This window comes from Bos taurus, chromosome 23, assembly GCF_002263795.3.
Source record: "Bos taurus isolate L1 Dominette 01449 registration number 42190680 breed Hereford chromosome 23, ARS-UCD2.0, whole genome shotgun sequence".
In the NCBI taxonomy this organism is placed as follows: Eukaryota; Metazoa; Chordata; class Mammalia; order Artiodactyla; family Bovidae; genus Bos; species Bos taurus.
In genome coordinates, this window is record NC_037350.1 from 44,293,850 (window position 1) to 44,313,225 (window position 19,376).

General features: G+C 39.5%; 1 protein-coding gene across 6 annotated transcripts in view; it reads right to left on the reverse strand.

Annotated features, from left to right (window-relative positions):
• The window catches only part of HIVEP1 (HIVEP zinc finger 1), a 135,971-nt gene that overhangs the window by 12,005 nt on the left and 104,590 nt on the right, over nucleotides 1-19,376 (reverse strand). For 5 of the 6 annotated variants that reach the window (XM_024984059.2, XM_024984058.2, XM_024984061.2 and 2 more), the window contains exons 5-7: nucleotides 16,052-16,185; nucleotides 15,163-15,338; nucleotides 10,536-10,637 (exon numbers count right to left, since the gene is read on the reverse strand). In XM_024984059.2, the coding sequence (XP_024839827.1) occupies nucleotides 10,536-10,637; nucleotides 15,163-15,338; nucleotides 16,052-16,185 (412 nt within the window). The remainder of the gene's footprint in view (nucleotides 1-10,535; nucleotides 10,638-15,162; nucleotides 15,339-16,051; nucleotides 16,186-19,376) is intronic. The other variant, XM_024984063.2, reaches the window with a different exon arrangement.

A 19,376-nucleotide genomic window follows, 5' to 3' on the forward strand; every position in this document is an offset into this window, starting at 1 on the left:
CTGCCAGGCTCCTCTGTCCATGGAATTCTGCAGGCAAGAAAACTGGAGTGGGTAGCCATTCCCTTCCCCAGGGGATCTTCTTGACCCCAGGGTTCGAACCCTGGTCTCCTGTATTGCAGGCAGACCCTTTACCATTGAGCTACAGGGAATGTTCAGTTCAGTTCAATGCAGTTGCTCAATCGTGTCTGACTCTTTGCAACCCCATGAATCGCAGCACGCCAGGCGTCCCTGTCCATCACCAACTCCCGGAGTTCACTCACACTCACGTCCATCGAGTCGGTGGTGCCATCCAGCCATCTCATCCTCTGTCGTCCCCTTGTCCTCCTGCCCCCAATCCCTCCCAGCTTCAGAGTCTTTTCCAATGAGTCAGCTCTTTGCATGAGTTGGCCAAAGTACTGGAGTCTCAGCTTTAGCATCATTCCTTCCAAAGAAATCCCAGGGCTGATCTCCTTCAGAATGGACTGCTTGGATCTCCTTGCAGTCCAAGTGACTCTCAAGAGTCTTCTCCAACACCACAGTTCAAAAGCATCAATTCTTCGGTGCTCAGCTTTCTTCACAGTCCAACTCTCACATCCATACATGACTACTGGAAAAACCACAGCCTTGACTAGATGGACCTTTGTTGGCAAAGTAACGTCTCTGCTTTTGAATATGCTATCTAGGTTGGTCATAACTTTTTTTCCAAGGAGTAAGCGTCTTTTAATTTCCTGGCTGCAATCACCATCTGCAGTGATTTTGGAGCCCCCCAAAAATAAAGTCTGACACTGTCTCCACTGCCCATCTATTTCCCATGAAGTGATGGGACCAGATGCCATGATTTTAGTTTTCTGAATGTTGAGCTTTCAGCCAACTCTTTCACTCTCCTCTTTCACTTTCATCAAGAGGCTTTTTAGTTCCTCTTCACTTTCTGCCATAAGGGTGGTGTCATCTGCATATCTGAGGTTACTGATATTTCTCCCGGCAATCTCGATTCCAGCTTGTGCTTCTTCCAGCCCAATGTTTCTCATGATGTACTTTGCATATAAGTTAAATAAGCAGGGTGACAATATACAGCCTTGACACACTCCTTTTCCTATTTGGAACTCCAGTGGGGTGAAAGCTGTCGGCCACCCCTCTGCAACTCCCAGGGAACCAAGAACAGAAGTAAAGAAGCCATACTTACTTAATAAGTTCATAGATAAATGGCTTCTAAAAGTTCTATTTAATTTCCCTCCTCCTGGACACACTCTCAACTCATTATAAAGAAACATTTCCAGTACTCAGTACAATTCTACATATTTGTAATGTGAATTCTATTTTCTGTAAATTTAAATTTATGAGGGAAAAAGAAGGTAAGCAGTGCAGCCATAGTGTTTTTCAAAATTAACTCATCAAACCGTTTCCCTGAAGATGGATGTATTTCCAAATCCCATTTCGGTTAGATGCGCTGCAGGCTTGCCCTCTCATCGCTGCCCAACAGCGACCCCTGCTGGCTGAGTCTGGGGCCTCCCTCAGGCTGGCTCCCCTGGGAGGTCAGTGGCAACTCCTCCATCAATGTTCTGTTGTTGCAAGTTTTCTCTCTTTTTTTCCCTCATAATTTCTCTGAAATCCAAACAAGGGCAACATGGGGGAAAAGTTTCCCAAAGCATGCGACTACTGCAATAATGGGTTTTTGTTAAACTATGTTTTCATCTTAACTATATAATGGGCTAGAGTTTAACGTTTGCTAACTTTAGGAAGTAAACCAAAAGGCAGTGCTGTCTGTGTTGCTCACTACTGACATGAGCGTTTCTTTATTTTAACTATAGACTCCAAGACCTATCATGGTTTCATATTGTGTGAAAGTTTTTCTTAAAAGGAGTAAAAATATCTTCTGCAAACATCCCAGTGACAAAAACATATCCTGCAGGTAATTTCGTTTTGAAAGAACTTCATTTAGTTCTTCACTAAATTAATTTTCACGGTAAATGTGATACAGGGTTTAAGTCCTGTGATCTAACCGCACCTTCTTACACACACCATCCTAAGAACTTCATCACCAACAAGAACAGCGTTTCCAGTCGCACTCTGCCACTCTGATGGTTCTCCCAGCCTGGCAGTGAAGGGCACATATCAGCATTCCTAGCACTGAAGCCCAGCAGTCTGTTGACGAAAACATTCTTTGGATCAGAGCATAAAAAGCAAATAGCCAGCAGTGTGATTTTTTGACACAAAAGGTAAATACAAAAGAAGTATTTACTAAGATCCCAAGAACACAGGGACAGAATTCCTGAGACTACATAATTTTGCCTGGCAAGATTACAGGGAGGCGCACAGCTGGCTGGAGGGTAGGACTTTTCATAAGCACCTACTATAATTACCGCTTGAGGTGCTAGGTTTAAACTAAATGGAAACTTGAGACGGCGGATGTCCGACGTTTAATGGTTGCCTTAGGTAAGATTACAGTCCCCTCTGCTTAATTCAGAATAAATGGTTCCCAACATCTCTAAATTCAGTCCATTTGAAAAGTGAGAACAAGAATTTATCTGCTGAAGGATAAGATGGGCACCCATACAGCCCATGTTGCTAAGGGGAGTGAAGAGTCAACAGCTCAGGAGCACTTGGTCCTTCATCACAGCACCTCCACAGGGACCTATAGTGAATGCTCCATCAACCAGGAAACTCGCGCACTACGCTGGTGCGTGACGTTTGGGGTTAAGAGCTGGTAGACGAGAAAACAGGTTTAGGACATTCCATAAAAAAAGAAAAAGGTTGGAGATGATATCAGGAGAAGAAATACTGTAGGTAAGTAGAAATAAATCTAGAGTAAATCTCTGATGAAAATAAACAAGGCAAATATAAAGGAATAATTAAATATGAACATGGAATAAAAAGGCTTGGAATCTTCCCAGGAAAACCAGAAGCTGACCAAGACATTATCAAACAGTTATGATTTTTCAAATAAATATTATGGTGGGATACTCTGTAGCAACACTGGCCTTTAGAGAGCCTTTAATTTTGTTGAATAAGTGAAAGCTCAGAGATGATATTTCTTCATGATTATGTATGCTACAGAAAAGATCAATTAAATGGCCAAGCGCCCCCTGCCCCTCCCCCAATTTTTTCAATAAACCTAAAAACACAATCCTTAGGTTTCTGGTTGCTATGCAGCAAACTCTGGCATTTAGAATCAGGTTCTCCCAAATAACATCCTTGTGGGTTTTTCCCTTTAAAAAGTTTATACCCATTTCCCAGATGTCTGAGATTAATCAAGGCTTAAATATCTGGAGCAAGTTCTCACATCTCCTGTTAGCACTGGCTGTTAAGGCTTACGTGACTTTAATCAAGTGTGCTGACTCTAACAGTCCTTCCTAAAGTGTTCTAGGACCCCACTTCTGACAGCACTTCCCTGCTGCGCATGTGAAATATGTAGGTGGCTATCAAAACTGGTTAAGACTGTTCATGGTTAAAGGGAAAGAGACAGCAAGCTAATATGTGGAAAGACCCTACATTACACAAGGGCAATTTCACCACTTGTTTTCCGGAAAACAAGGAATACACGGTCAGGCAGGAATCTGGTGATGGCGGCTGAAGTCTCAAACAGCGGCCGTGAGCCTGCTCCTGAGAAGGAGGGGTTTCCTGGCATGATGAGGGACCTGGGATACTCCTATGGGAGGCAAGGAAGCAGCATGGGAGAGAAGCCAGCGCTTGAGACCTCTCTGCCCTGAGCAGCTTCTGGACCTGAGCTTCCCACCAGCAGATGTACATTTCAATTAGATTAAAACTGGGAGAACTGAAAATGCTATTCTCCCTCCTATTTTAAGTCAGCCGCTACTTCTGCTACATTAGTATGGCTGATAACTTATATTTTTCCTTGGAAAATAAAATTGATCCTGAAATGAAACACTTCATAACGTACACCACTCTTCCTTACAACATCCTTATGGAATTGATTAAGGGTGAGGTTTCAAACACACGCAGAAATGTGAAGGCAGGAACAAATCAAGTCCTCGGCTTTTAGATGGTCTATTCTGCAGGGAAATCTACCCTGTGATGCTGCTGAGTCAGAGCAGAAATGAACACCAAGAGAAATAAAGCTCCCTGATTTACTAAATGAACAGCAAGACTTCTGAGTGAGTCATTATATATTTATACATACAAAACTGGATGCATGAGGGCAAAGTTACTAACAATCCACCCAAACCTGTAAACTCCACCTGGTGGAGGAGGAGGGATGCTGACACCTTCAGGTACTGTGTGTGTAAAAACACCCTTCCAGAAAAAGAGTTTTGCTCTATGGTATTATTACTGTGGTTGCCAAATGGGACTACCCACTTACAGAAATCATGTGTCTTTCAGTCATTACTGTCTAAATTCCCACTACAAAATAAAACAGCAGGGGCAGAAAGAAAAAACAAACAAAAGCTCGGCAATGAAAATTCCAAGGGGGCATGGATTAAAAACTCTACTATTTGTGCTTCCTTGTTTCAAGAATATTTGAGAAAACGATCCAGATTAAAAGTCAGATGTGTATGCGTGTGTGCATAGTTGCCCAGTTGTGTCTGACTCTTCGTGATCCCCTGGACTGTAGCCCTCTGTCCATGGGATTTTCCAGGCATGAATACTGGGTAATTTTCTCCTCCAGATCTTCCCAACCCAGGGACTGAACCCATGTCTCCTGCATTGGCAGGTGGATTCTTTACCTTTGAGCCACCTGGGAAGCAAAAGTTGTTCAGTCGCTCAGTCGTGTCTGACTCTTTACAACCCCATGGGATGCAGCACTCTAGGCCTCTCTGTCCTTCACCAACTCCCGGAGCTTGCTCAAATTCACATGCATTGAGTCAGGGATCCCATCCAACCATCTCATCCTCTGTTGTCCCCTTCTCCTCCTGCCTTCAATCCTTCCCAGCATCAGGGTCTTTTCTAATGAGTCAGCTCTTTGCACCAAGTGGCGAAAGTACTGGAGCTTCAGTTTCAGCATCAATCCTTCCAGTGAGTACTCAGGGTTGATCTCCTTTAGGATGGACTGGTTGGATCTCCTTGCAGTCCAAGGGACTCTATAAAGAGTCTTCTCCAGCACAGTTCAAAAGCATTGATTCTTTGACGCTCAGCCTTCTTTATGGTTCAACTCTCACATCCATACATGACTACTGGAAAAACCACAGCTTTGATGATATGGACCTTTGTCAGCAAAGCAATGTCTCTGCTTTTTAATATGCTGTTTAGGTTGGTCATAGCTTTTCTTCCAAGGAGCAAGTGTCTTTTAATTTCATGGCTGAAGTCACCATCTGCAGTGATTTTGGAGCCCAAGAAAATAAAGTCTGTCACTGTTTCCATTGTTTCCCCATCTATTTGCCATGAAGTGATGGGCCTGGATGCCATGATCTTAGTTTTTTGAATGTTGGGTTTTAAGCCAGCTTTTTCATATATATATGGGACTAAAACAGCAGTGACTTTAAATTATTTTAGATAATTAAAAAAAAAACACCCCAAACCCCTCCGACTTTCTTAAAGGCCCATGCTGAAATTCTCCTGTACAGCAGGACCCCGACCCCCGCAGCTTGCCAGTGCTCTCTTCTCATCTGCATTTACACTCTTAATGCCCTCCACCCCTCTCCCAACTTCTGGGGTTTTGCCTAACAACTCCCTGGGTCCAGAATCCTTTACCCTACCCCCTCTCATCAATACTTTTTTGAACAAAGTGACATATGGATAAATATACTTTTTTCTATATTCCCTTCCTTTCCTTTCTCCTGGGATACCCCCAGTCATCTCTCTGTTCCCGACCAGGTATCCCTGTCCTCCCCAGATCCCAGCTTTGGGGAAGTGGACCCTGGCCAGGCTGGGCTCACTCAACATTCCAGCATCACAGCCACAGGCGAGGAGCTCCCGAGGGCAATGCCTTTGCACATACTGGACAGCGGCTGCAGCGCTAAATCCGTAAAAGGAATCCACCAGAAAGAGAATAAACTCTTCTCTGGAACCACTGAAAAATGGCCACAGATACTTATCAGTCTGGGCAGATCATTACTAAGGATGAAGAAATGGAATGGTCAGGGTAGCTTAAAATATCCGCTAGTCTTCTGCTCTAATAACCCATAAATAACCAAGAAACAAATGAATGGCCATCATCTCTTTGATAATACCTGTGTCAAATACCTATAATACCATGGCTAAATCATGTAAATGCTATTCATAAGTAAAGGCGTGAAATATTGTATTACAGCTACCATTTCATCGCAGTGAAGGAATTTAATGGAAGACGAATAAATATTAAAAAAAAAAACACAATATTGAGTTATTTCCTGACAGTAAAAGGTCATATTTCCCAGTCATTCATTCAGTCTACAACTATTTACCGTCTATGACTTGCTGGTAACAGTCCCAGCAAGTCACAGAGCAGCGAGCATGAGGAGATGCCTGTCCTTCTGTTCTACTTTCTAGTTGAAATGAACAGATAATACTCACATTCCTCGTGGTGGTTAAATTCCACAGAGAAAAATAAGCAGGTCGGGGGTGTGAGCAAGGCTGGCGGTGAGAGGGCCAGGGGTTTCTTCTCGGGCGGTGCAGGAAGGCCTCCCTGATGAGGTGACATCTGAGCAGAGCGCCGAGATGATGGCATGCCTTCCAGCACCCAGCGAGGAAGTGGGGGCGGGGGGCAGAGAGCTCGCGGGGGGCACAGACCACAGCTCTGAACAAGCCAGGAGGCTGATGGAGGGTTTTAAGCAAAGTAACGACATCATTTTAAAAAGCCACTTTGGCTGCTGTGTCGGAAGCAGCCTGTGAAGAGACAGGGGTTGAACTCCAAAGACCATCAGGGGCTACTGCAAGCAACTTAGAAGACAGGATGATAGCTTTGACCAGAGCTGGGTGCCACAGGTGGCCCAAAGCACTTTTCTGAATGCATTTTGAAGGAGGAGGTGACGGTTTTCCTGATGGATTGGAGGCAAAGGACATCAGACCAAGACTTCAAGATTTCAGTGCAACAGCTGAAAGGATGGGGGGGAAAAACCACAGGGAAACATGCGTCTTAAGAGGAAAGGAGTCAACCAGGAGTTTGGGGCACATCAGGTTCTAGATGTTCCATTAGAACGTCCAAGAGGAGGTGATGAGCAGGCAGATGGACGTGTAGGTCTAGAGTAAATAATGGAATCATCAGCATATAGATGGCATTTAAAAAGTCAGAAGACTGGATGAGACTACCGGAGGAGGGGCATAGACAGAAAAGATGAGAGCTTAGAAATCACGGCCCTGGGCACCACGTATAGAGACAGAAGATGAGAAGGAATGAGCAAAGGAGAGTGAAAAAGAATACCTACTATGTTCTACGCGGGTGTTGGACTAGAAAACAAGTCTGCCCTGCAGACATGCGGCATCACATTGCAGGCTTCCGGGCTTCCCTCTCTAAAAACACAGACATCTGAAGAATTGCTCAGCAAGATCCCACCTCTCACTGCCATCAGTTTAACAGCATGAAACTACGTCCCAAAGAACTGTAAGATCCAACCTTAGGATAGTAATCAAGAACACATAAATAAAGCAATAAGACGTCATCCATCAAATTGGTCCCAAGTTAAAATTCATACAGTTATCCGGTATAGTTAAGGATGTGGAGAAATACAAACTGTTCTACAGAACAACTTAAAATTATAAAGCAAAATTAATTTTCTAGGTATCTACATATAAGGTGATAGTGTCTATGCAAATTTGGAATACAAACTTAAAACCCAACGTGTTATGTTTGGATATGCACATGTATGGTAAATGAACTGAAAGAAAATCCCTAAGTGTGGTGACTGTTTGCCTCTGGGGAGAGTGACATGAAGGGTAAGTAAGGGACATTGCACCTCATGTATGATCTTTATTTAGCTTGCCCCCCATCGCCCACCCCAAATACACTGAATTTAAGAGAAAGACTTAAAGCCAATGAAAGAAAATATAATCACCAACTCTGGTGTGAATACTTGAGTGCATATAATAAAACTCTTTGTAATGTCAACTGTATTAAAAAAAACAAAATGTTTTTTAGAAGAACAAAAGACAATAAAGGGAAAGCAAGACCATTTGTTTCAAACAATAAATACTGACCATTTATTGCCTTCACTGCAAGCCTATAATAAAGCAAAAGTGAAGGAATATGTTTTGTTGGCATTTTATAAAGAAACATGAGGTCTCTGGTATAAAATAGCAGTTGGCAAAATCCATCGAAGTGCTATAATTTACTATTCAATAAAAACCATGAAAACTGAGAGTATTACCAATAAATACAGTAATTAAAACACACACACACACATACACACAGAAAAACAGGTAAAGCTACCTCGAGTTTTATCAGAGGATCTCAACTGAAATTGGGAATTAGGGCCATTAAGTTTGAGTTGTAACCTAAAACCTGCTTCCAGTGCTTCTGGAATGGGGTGAGAAATGACAAAAATGAATGGGAGATAACGTAAGATCATCATTCGTCAGCCAATCGGAATGATGCTGATAATTCATGAATACTGCACTTAATTCGCCTATGGAAATCTGGGATATAAACACAAGCTTCCCTTGACAATTCAGTAGATTTCTACAGACATTTACTTAATTTTGTAAGACTTATCTTCTTGAAAAAGTAAAAAACACTTCAGAGTATATATTATAATAATAATGCTTTTAACATTTATACCTTTTTCAGAAATTAGTGTTTCATGTTACAGCCCTTACTTTGAGCTTTTTCTAGTCTGTAGGTGATAAATACACTCACTGAAACCCTTACTGTTTTTTCCTAGCTTTTTAATTCTGAATTGCTCTGTGGAACAGCAATAAAGCAAATAAATAATGAGGAGAGACTTTTTTCACTTAAATACTTATGGTAGTTAATTTACTGCAGGATTATAAAGAGCAGAAAATAAATCAAACAGACGATTTATATTAGAAGTAAACTATAGGTATATTAATTTTATTAAATGTGTGTCTTTAAACAAAGACACCAACACAGAATTCAACTCCTAGCCATTCTAAAATCAGGTTTAATACTTCTGTTCCTAGGACAAAAAAGTTACACATATGTTAATTTGACATATTACTTTTAAATCCTGATATTGCCATTCCCAATATGCATCAGAGTATCAAAGTGTCTATAAAACACTAAGAACCTCCTTTTTGTCCTAAGTTTGTTATAATTATCTTTTCCTTCTTTTAAGAACACATCCATTTATTGCCAGTAATTAAATTTTAAGGCAATCTTTTCCTTAAGCTTAAAATAATAAATCATATCAACCGTAGCACTTCCGACATGAGTCACTTCTCTTGAATATTTAGAAACAAATTCAGGCTGGTTCATCTAGTGTGTTAATTGTTGTCAGGTGGAGTGAAAAACATTTGCTTTTTTTACCTATGTTTTCAAAGATGTCTTCACCATTTTCTCTTTGGAAATTTTTTCTACATCAAACTAGTACATACTAACTAAAACATAGCAAGCAGGTAAATGTTTAATTTAGGGTATTTTTCAAAAAAGCAATAGGAAACTTAAAAAAACAACAATGTATCTCTTTTGTTGCTAAATTCTTGGGTTGAAACAAAAAGCCTTACAAAGAATAAAATTCTACTGTCTGATTAGTCAGAACAGATGAACAGGTTTATTTCTCCTCAAAACTGGTTAGAGATAAATACTTCTGGTTGTTGAGCTAACAACTGTTGTTAAGAAAACAACCAGTTAACCTTTTCAAGATAATAAACAATCCGGGGAAGCAAACGAATACTTTATGCCACAAATATTTCCAGAGCGGCTGCCCTGAGCAAGGCGCCGCGCTGAGGACTGTGGGTGGCCTCGAGTATTACCCAGGCATGAATTCTACTCCTGACACGCTTGAGAATCTCAGTGAGGAGGTGAGCAAGGAAGCGTGTAAATCATAATAAAAGCATGGCAGAAAGGGGTTCATTACTTTCACGGAGCAAACTCTAGACTATTGCAGGTGTCGAGAAAAGGGAACAACTGCTTTCCACAAGTGTTGTGGCAAGGGAAAAAATCAGAGAAGGCTTCGTGCCAGCGGTGGATTTGAGCTGGATCTTGGAGGAAATAAGATTTCGACCGGGTGCAGACGGGGAGCCGCGTTTCTGCGGGGAGCGGGGGCGGGGCCTTCAGGGAGAGCGGTACAGGCAGAGCCGGATCAGCGTCACGGAAGCAGGAGACTCAAGCGGTGGGGCAAGTGGAGAGAGAGAGATGAGGGACACAGGTGGAGAAGCGGGCGGGCGGGCGTCAGACTAGAAAGGATTGTGAGGAATTACTCGGTCAAGTGGCTCATACTGTTCTTGGTAGGCAAATGGAAACCGATGGAAGACTCGGAGCGGAGGGATAGTATGATCAGACACATGCTGCAGGAAGATTAACAACGTCAGCAGGGATAGATGTTAAAGGAAGGAAGACAAAGTAAAGATGGGAAACTGATCAGGAGTCTATCACATAGGATAAATAAGAGGCAATGAAAATAGGAACTGAGCAAAGTCAGTGGGAATGGAAAGAAGAGTATGGATGCAAAAAAAAAAAAGAGTACACTGTAAATAGCATTTATGAAAAATATGGAATAAAGCCTTACCTGATTCTTCTGTATCTTGTTCATCTATTAAACCTACTGAGACGCCTAAATCCAGACATTTCTTGCTATGTGTCTTGGACTTCATGTGTTTTGTCAGATTTCCTTAAGGGAAAAGAATGTTTACTAAGCTTACATAGTATTATTTGGCTATTGCATTTGTCAATACTGGCAAATTCCATTCCTATTTCAAGTGAAAGTACAGACTGTGGTTACACAATTCCAATGACTAAAATTTGTTCAAAAGAAAATACTGGCATCTGTATGTTGTAATAACCCTGTTGTTAAGTAATCATAAAGAAGAGAGATTTATTATTCAGATTATTACTTAATTATTATTAAGTAATAATCTCCTCTACTTTGATAATGTCTACCATTGCCTTACGGTTTCTATTCTCCAGTCCTTATTTATTTCATAGAACATTTTATACACACTTAAAGTCCCTTTCAGATTGCACTGTGACCTGTGGTTTCTGAAGTCTCCCCAGGCTGTGTTTGCTGGCTTTCCCTCATAGTATTTTATTTCCTTGTACACTTCTTAGCTTTTATTGTAAACTTATCTTGAGCAAGATGGTTCTGCATGAAGTTGTAAGCACCCTGGGCTGTAGACATCTCTATGTCGGTTTTCCAGATGCTTCTGCCTGAGACTTGAAAAGCTTCATTCCAGTAATTCTGGATGAATCTGGGGATCTTTTTGGCATGGCATAGGTATAGGGATTTGTTTTTCAGCAGGGAGCTTTTCCCCTACATGATCCAAAGACACTGGACAGGTGAGCCAGGCTTCTTTCAGAGGCCTTAGACTCCATTCTAGGACGAGTATGAATCCCCAGGTCTGTGGACATATATCTGGCTTGATGCCTTTATGGACTTTTTTTTTTCCATTATCTGTTCACCGTGCTAGTTTGGAGTTTCTTTTTTATTTTTGTTATCTGAAATCTGTCTTTATAAATTTCAAGCTTGGCTATCCATTCAAAACTATAGTTAGTTGTTGTATTACAAATAGTATTTCTGTGTGTTTGGAACAAGAGAAAGAATTTTCTGCATTAATTTCACTTCACTCTTCTGACTAAAAGTCTCCTAATAGTAACCCTAAAGGGGTATTTCCTCTGACAGCTGGTATATTGACCCACTGGGTTACACTGGGAACCACTGGGCATGCTGGCCCAAAGTGATCATTAATACAGGGAGAGAACTCAGATTCTCTAGAGGATAACAAGCAGCTTGAGTGGATAATGCCACACACACCCAAAATTGCCAAGAAGGGAAAATCACCTCTTTTGAAAAGAAACAAAATCTAAATGCTGGGTTTGGTGAGCAGGGGCATATTAGTATTTGAGAATAAACCTTTAGAAGAGCTAAACATGTCTGAATCACTGGTCCAGACTTGGAGCCAAATCTTGCGGTAGCTAGAAGACCAGTGAAACTGCAATATTTATAGAACTTCAATTTCACTAAAAATTCAGTGAGCCGGTGGATCTGGTCAAACCTGTTTAGGCCAATTCTTGCACTAGTTGGTATGTACAACATCCCAGAGCTTGGGGCTTAACAGGTTCAAGTGAAAGCGGGGCCCGGACTAGATACTAGGATCCAGCAAACCCTGACCTCTGTGATTCTAGAGAGAATGTCCAGCTTAAATGACTTGCCAGGTCTGACATTTATTTTAAAATAAAGCATGAAGCAAATTTGGCAACATGTTAACAACTATTAAAAGATGATGGGTATACTGGTGCTCATTATACAAATATCTACTTTTCTGTATGCTTCAAAATTTTCATACTAAAAGTTATGACTAGTTTTCCCATCTTATTGTGGCTGAAATTTCCATTTACAAGTCAAAACACTTTCTAGTATGATATCAATATTACAAACCAACTTACAAGGTCCACTAATAGTTCTTTCAAAATGCTTTTGTTCCTTAATAAATAGGTAGTCATAGAGGTCATTTGTTTTCTAAGAGATAGATGTATAATTGTAAGGAGGCAAATTTGGGAATATAAAGTTTTTAATAAGCATATTTTCTCATAACTTGAGCTATTACTTATTATTAACCAACTTTGTAAATAATTTAAAATAAAGCAATTTGCATTTCATATGCAGAACATGCATATTAAAATGCAAATATCCCCTAGCAATGCTTTAAACTTGGTGCATTAATTTAACACAATACATTTTTCAACAGATTTAATAAACATTAATCTAAATCCTCTGGAAAGCAGGAAGCTTTTGTTTCTGGGTTCCTATAGCTATATATAGAGAGAGCCCAACTTTCTGTTTTATATATGGGCCTAAATCCTGCAGAGATGCAAGCTCAATGTGTATTTTCTGCTGACTGACCTTTAAAGTAGAATAATGAAGACAAATCAATTAAAACTGGTTTGAAAATGCATTCATAAAATAAACTGAGAGGACAAACGATGAAGCACAGATTTACAAGCATGACCATCAGAAGCATCAAAGTCTAGGAGAACAGAGCAATGCTATCTTTGCATACTCCTATTTATAGGGCATGCCGTCACATCACTATTACTTTCTGTTAATAATCAGACACATCCAATAAGAAGTAGAGGTGAACTGCTTGGGAAAACCAAATCAATCAGAGTAGGGCAAAATCTACAGTCTCATCAAAAAACAAGACTTTTATTATTTAGCTGCCTTTAAAAGGTACTATGGAATCTGTTCCACATACATTCACAAAAGGTAGTCTTCTACAGGGAAGCTGACCACAGAAAAGAGAATTGCCCTGAGGAGAATAGGGAAATAGTGAATTTCTGACATTTTCTTCACCAGTCTCCTTAGCTTGGGTAGCTTTCTTTAAATAAGTATTTATCGTGTAATTCCAATGAACAATCTGACAAAACAGAAAGTTTAACGTAAACTCACATGTGTGGCATGTTTGAGAAATGACAGACAGGAAGACTGCTAACATGCACTGCTCACTCTTCACGGATCATAATGCCCCGTCCACCACTTAATAGACATTTATCTTAAATTCTACATGATGCTGGTCTGAGCTATCTCACTAGGATTAATACTTGATGATTCATGAAATTCTTCTTTGCCAAGAAATCTCTGTGGTTCCATTTGGTTTTCCACATCTACGTTTTCCTTCCTTTCTTGCCCTTATAAATATACCTTTAAAATACCCTGATTCCTTTCCCTCCTTCTACCGAGAAATACCCATTTCACATTATACCTTGATCCTCTTTTATCTGGTAACATCACTTTGTACCTGGTCATCTTTTATTTGTAAATACTGGGCTATTGCTAATCTCCTGGTCTCACACTGGAAATTATTTAACAGACGGGCATTTCATAATCATTAGGGTCAAAACCAGTGTAAAAGCCATGAATTGGGTTAAAAGATCAAACCACTTAATCCTATCAAAGCCTTCCCACAAGATCAGGAAAATTATCCTGAAATACACTCTCCATTTCTAGAAGGAACTCCTCTATACATCAAGAAAGACAGAATCATGGTTGCTCCCAACTCATGATTTCTTGAAACTTTAGAACTATTCAAGACTATTTGGATCACGGTTTTGTTTTCCCCCATCACTCTTGTTTCAGGTATTACTGGCATTTAAGGAGAGCTAATTAGAAGCTACTATACACTATAACTCTCCTTAAATGCCAATAAACAGTAGCCAAAAAAGGTAATGAACTTTGCTGAAGAACTGATCAATCTTTAAAACAAAACCTCAAAGTCAACCAATACAATAAGAAAAAAGCAAATGTTAACTAAAAGGAAAGTCGTTCTGTGAAAAAGTTACTGATTAAATATTTTTCATAGATTTTGTCCTTTTAGACAAATAATTTTATGATCACACTGCCTTGTATTTGAGAGAGTCTTATTTTGTAAAGGGTGGTATATGAAATTGAAGCCTCAAGCAACTAATTTTTATACAATAATCCATAAACAAGGAACCTAATGGAGGAAGCAAACATTTTACAATAGTGCATTCATTATATGTAACAGGAAATTTACAGAAGGTAAAATTACCTTAACTATAATAAAGCCTTACAATTTAAATAAAAACATATAAAGAGTACAGAAATGGTACTAAATGTAACTTTAACTACTAGTTCTAAGTTCTATAATAATTACACAGTATAAAAGAAAACTTTGAAACAAATTCCAAAGAATTTGGGTAAAATAAATGTTTCATGGAAAAAAAAGAAATGGCTATGCATGACTAAAATTAGATAATAAAACATGAATGTAATCAGTATAATTTTACTGTACTTATTAATTTTTGTCTTTAATCTTGTAGCACTGAAATGCATTTACTTGTGATCACAAAAATTTCTTTTTCTTCTTTGGCCCCAAAATAAGGAATTTTGAAAACGTATTAGTCATCACGTTATACAACTGTAATTTGGGGAGTAAAAGAAAAAAGGGCACTTGCTCCTTTTCGAATGTCATATTTATTACATATATTCTCAAAGTAGGTAATTAAAATCTGAGGTCTAGAAATATAGAAAGAAATAAAAACATGATGCTAATAAGGTATAATGTATATTAGTTTATTTAAACTACTGCATCGTTGGTCAAATAATATGCAAAGCTGGGTCTTGGCTCTACTGACTTAATGCATATAATAAAGGACTATGAAGCAGTGTCGTCTCATACCTTTCGTCTTAAAGGAGAAGTTACAGTAAGTGCAGTGGTAGGGGCGGACATCTGTGTGGGTTCGTATGTGTTTCTTTAACATGCTAGGTTTCTTACAGCGGATTCCGCATTCTTCACAAATGTACTTTCCTCTTCCCCTGCCTCGGACATATACATACTCTTCATTTGATTTATATCTAATTTAAAGAAAAAAAAATGAATAAAGCAACTGGATACTATGTCTTGGAGAAAATATTGATGATTAAAATTCAACCTAAAAAATAAAGACAAGGCACAATATTCACACTCAATCAATATAAATGTTATGCACATACAAGTAACAGAATATTCCAGCTTTTCAAAGCAACACAGTATTCTAATAGCTAATTCAATTCAAGCTTTATTCAATACCAGGTTTAATTTTAAAATAGTTCCTAGTCTAAGTCACTTGTCTAAAAGTTTCGTTATTGTTAAATTCAGTTACAACTATCAGTACTGAAATATTTCTGAGCTTCATTTTAACTACAACTGGCTCTTATGATTTTTTTCACAACCAAATTCACAAAAGATATCAAATAGGCAATTAATTCATCTCTCTTAGCAGATTTTTTCCAGGCCATTCCTTATTATGAATCAATGTGAAACCCAGGGTTCACTCTGAAAATTTAGTGTTCAGCTGCCTCCTAGAACCTATAATGTTTCCTAAATAGTTATCATTTTCTTGATCAAAATGGAGTTATTTAACATAATACCTAACATATATTTTGCCATGAAGATTCTGTTAATAAGCCGAGAAACTCTGCAACATTTTTATAAAATTGGCACTAGTAAGTCTTCATTCACATGAAAGCAAATGTACATTTAAAAAGTAAGTTTAAATGTACATTTAAGAAGTAAAATTTGTACTTGCCCTCCATCAAATATTTTAATTCTTCTTGGTTCACTTTTGATTAAGGAATTTTCTTTATCTTGCTCACTGTTAATTTCAGAGGCATCTTTACTGCTGAATTCAACTACTGTGGACTTTTGATTACCTAATGCTCTCTGAAAGGGAAAAAAAAAAAAGAGAGAGACACTAATTTAATAAAGCTGAAAACACAAACACGCTGATGTTTCACTTGGAAATTAAAACACGGCAGAGTACAGTGCATAAGGTTAGCTTAATGGAAGGCATTACAAGGACGTAACAGCTTTAAAGGTCATTGCTTTCTCTCCTCCTTTATCTGTCGGAATCACAATGAACTGATAAATCTTATTGGACTTTAAAATTCCACCACATTCCAGTGACACCCCCAAATAAAGACTCTACAACCTCCCACCCTGATATTCAATGAACCTAATACGAATTTAAAAAATAAACTAAATACTGTTCTTAGAGCTACCAATCACTCATATTACAGCCTAAGCATACGTATGGAAAAGAGCTAGCTACCCCTTATGGCATAATGTCTCACACCCTGAAAAAGACGAGTAACTCCCCGTCAGTGTCAATGTGCGGTGAAGTTAAAGAAGTAGCCCTGTTTCCCAATATTTTAGCCTCCTCTTCCCCATCATTTTAAACCATAGTTAGATTTCTTCTCGCTATCCTCTGCAAAGTTCCTGAATAGTGATGACTGTGAATTATACACCTCAGGTCAAAAGTTAGGTCTTGGCCTCACACTACTTAAATCTCTAGGAAAAAAGCACTGAACACGAGGATAATGAACAGTGTGTGCTTTCCCTGCCGAAACGCTGCGACACCATCTCATGATTTTATACAGCTGCACTATTCCCAGCCACTTATCTCACTCCCCGGTCCACTCTGCCCTCAAAGGCCCCAGGAGGCGGGCAGCGCTGGTGGATCACGTCCCAGTGAGGAGGGACCCTTGTCGAAGGTCAAGTGTTAACAGCAAGGACACCAACTCCAGTCCTCTGGCCAAATCCAAAATAAGGCCCAACTTTTCTGATTAAGGGCCTCTTGATTCCAGCCTCCCCGACAATCTTCCTCTAAGAATCACACCACCAAGTAGACAGCTATTGTACTGCGAGGACATAGTAACATAATTACAGAGTAACATAGTTAAGTGATGAGAAGGGGTGTGTACCATGAACAGAGGGCCGTAGTGGCCTCACCAAGAACTCCGTTGGGAAGGCCCGTCCTTACAAAGCCAGGGGCAAAGAAGAGAAGCTGGCCTGTCTCAAAAAGGTGGTGTGAAGAGGTAATGGCACAGACCCTGACGAGTACAAATGCAACTGTCTCCTCCTTTTCTGGCAAACACATCCGGTCTCCCTGCAATCTGGAATCTATATACGCACACCTTTCCTTGACTTTGTACCTTTAACAGCAGCAATCCTATTGCTTACCTTCTTCTCAATACCAAATTCTCCCTTATCTTTTGCTCACATTCTTGCTATCAGATCTCATTTCTGTTCACCAAAGAGCAACACGCCAAAAGCTATACTATTTTCTTAGTCTATATGCTTAACTACTCTATCCATTATATGGTGTTGACACCTCATTTCTTTTAGCATCTGTCTATTCTTTTCCATTTTGAATTATAAAGACATCCACACTTGGGTGTGAGTCAACCTTCAAGCCTGAGCCTGATGGGCTGCCGTCTATGGGGTCACACAGAGTCAGACATGACTGAAGTGACTTAGCAGCAGCAGCAACCTTCAAGCCAGTAGCCAGCCCCCCATGGTCACCAGTCCATATAGCTCAAGCCTCAGGGATATCAGGCCGTTCAGTCCTGATACCATGCTAGTCTCCTTTGTCTGACCTCTTGGCTCGAACAGTTCTCCTTGAAATATCTTCTTCCTCGCCCTGTGTGATACCACTTTCTCCTAGTTCCCCTCCTTTTGAAATTCTCTTTCAGTTCCAATGGGGACTTTCTTCATTCATTCAACCCTCTAAATAGTAGGGATATTGATTGGGATCCGTCCCAAGCCCCTCTCTCTTCTTCACACTCTTCCTGGGCGACCTCATTAATTGCATCTATGCACTGAAGGATCTCTACACCTTCCACCTGGAACTCTTTTCCCAGCTCCAAATCTGGGTGTGCCCTCCCAAGGCATTTCTACCAAGCACTCAGCACTGAAGGAGAGCTAGTTTTCATAGGTGCTTCAGGAACATAGATACACGAAGCTCTGTTTAAATTCTCATGCTCAAGTCTCATTTTCCATCTGATTTAGTAGACATAGAGGCTAAGCACCTGAAAATTAAATTCTGAGTGGTCTAGATGGACCCTCCTCCACTGAGAAAGTATCAAAGGCTCTCTACCACCATGTGCATTCCTTTGGTCTTTATTGACATTTCCAACTTCAAACTAGGTCAGTGTCTCAAGCTTCCAACACCTGCTAGCCACGCTGGACTCCTCGGGGTTCTATAAATGAACCACGTTCTTTTTCACTTCCACATCATTTGGCAGACTATTAAAATTTCTCATTTCTGTTCGCTTGAAAAAAAAAATTCTCTACTTTTTTTTCTTCCTTAAAGATTCAGCCAAAGTATCACGACTCTTGGAATATCTTCCTTATATTCCTTGAGTTACCTGCTAGTGTTAGAGACTTCCTTCTTTTAAAGTTGTATACACTTCTAATACTGGTACTGTGATTATTACCTTATTGATAAATAAATATTTATGAACCTGTATAACCTGTACAGATCAAGAACTTAATCTACAATTCTGAATGTCCAGAGTCCAACCTAATACCCTTATTTATGTATTTATTCTTAATCATTTAAATGATTTCCTCATTTTATAAAACCAACTCTAATAAGATTTATTTCACAAATAACCCAAACTTAATACTTTTATGACTTTTCTGTACAAATCTTGACCAAATTAACTTAATTATCAAGTGTACAGTTATTTTGTGAATCTTTTCTCTAGTAGTAAGATGATTCTTATAGCTACACAGAACGAGATATGAGATTAGCATGGTCAGCGGAGGGTGGTCAGATTTGCATAAAGCAAGGATGAATGGCTCTCTGCTTCTATTTCAAAATGAAACAGAACAATCTCCAATATTCACATCTCTGTTCCCCTTCATTAGCAGGGACAAAGCATAAATGTAGTCTTCTGTCACCTAACAAGAAAAACAAATCCTTAGTATAAGAGACAGATAAAAGTAAAAATACGATTATATGTACCATTAGGACTTAAATTTCCGCCAACAGAAAAAAAGTGCTCAAGGCAGGTTATCATTTTCAAAATGCTTAAAGACAGAATCACTGAAGGGACTCTGGGTAATCT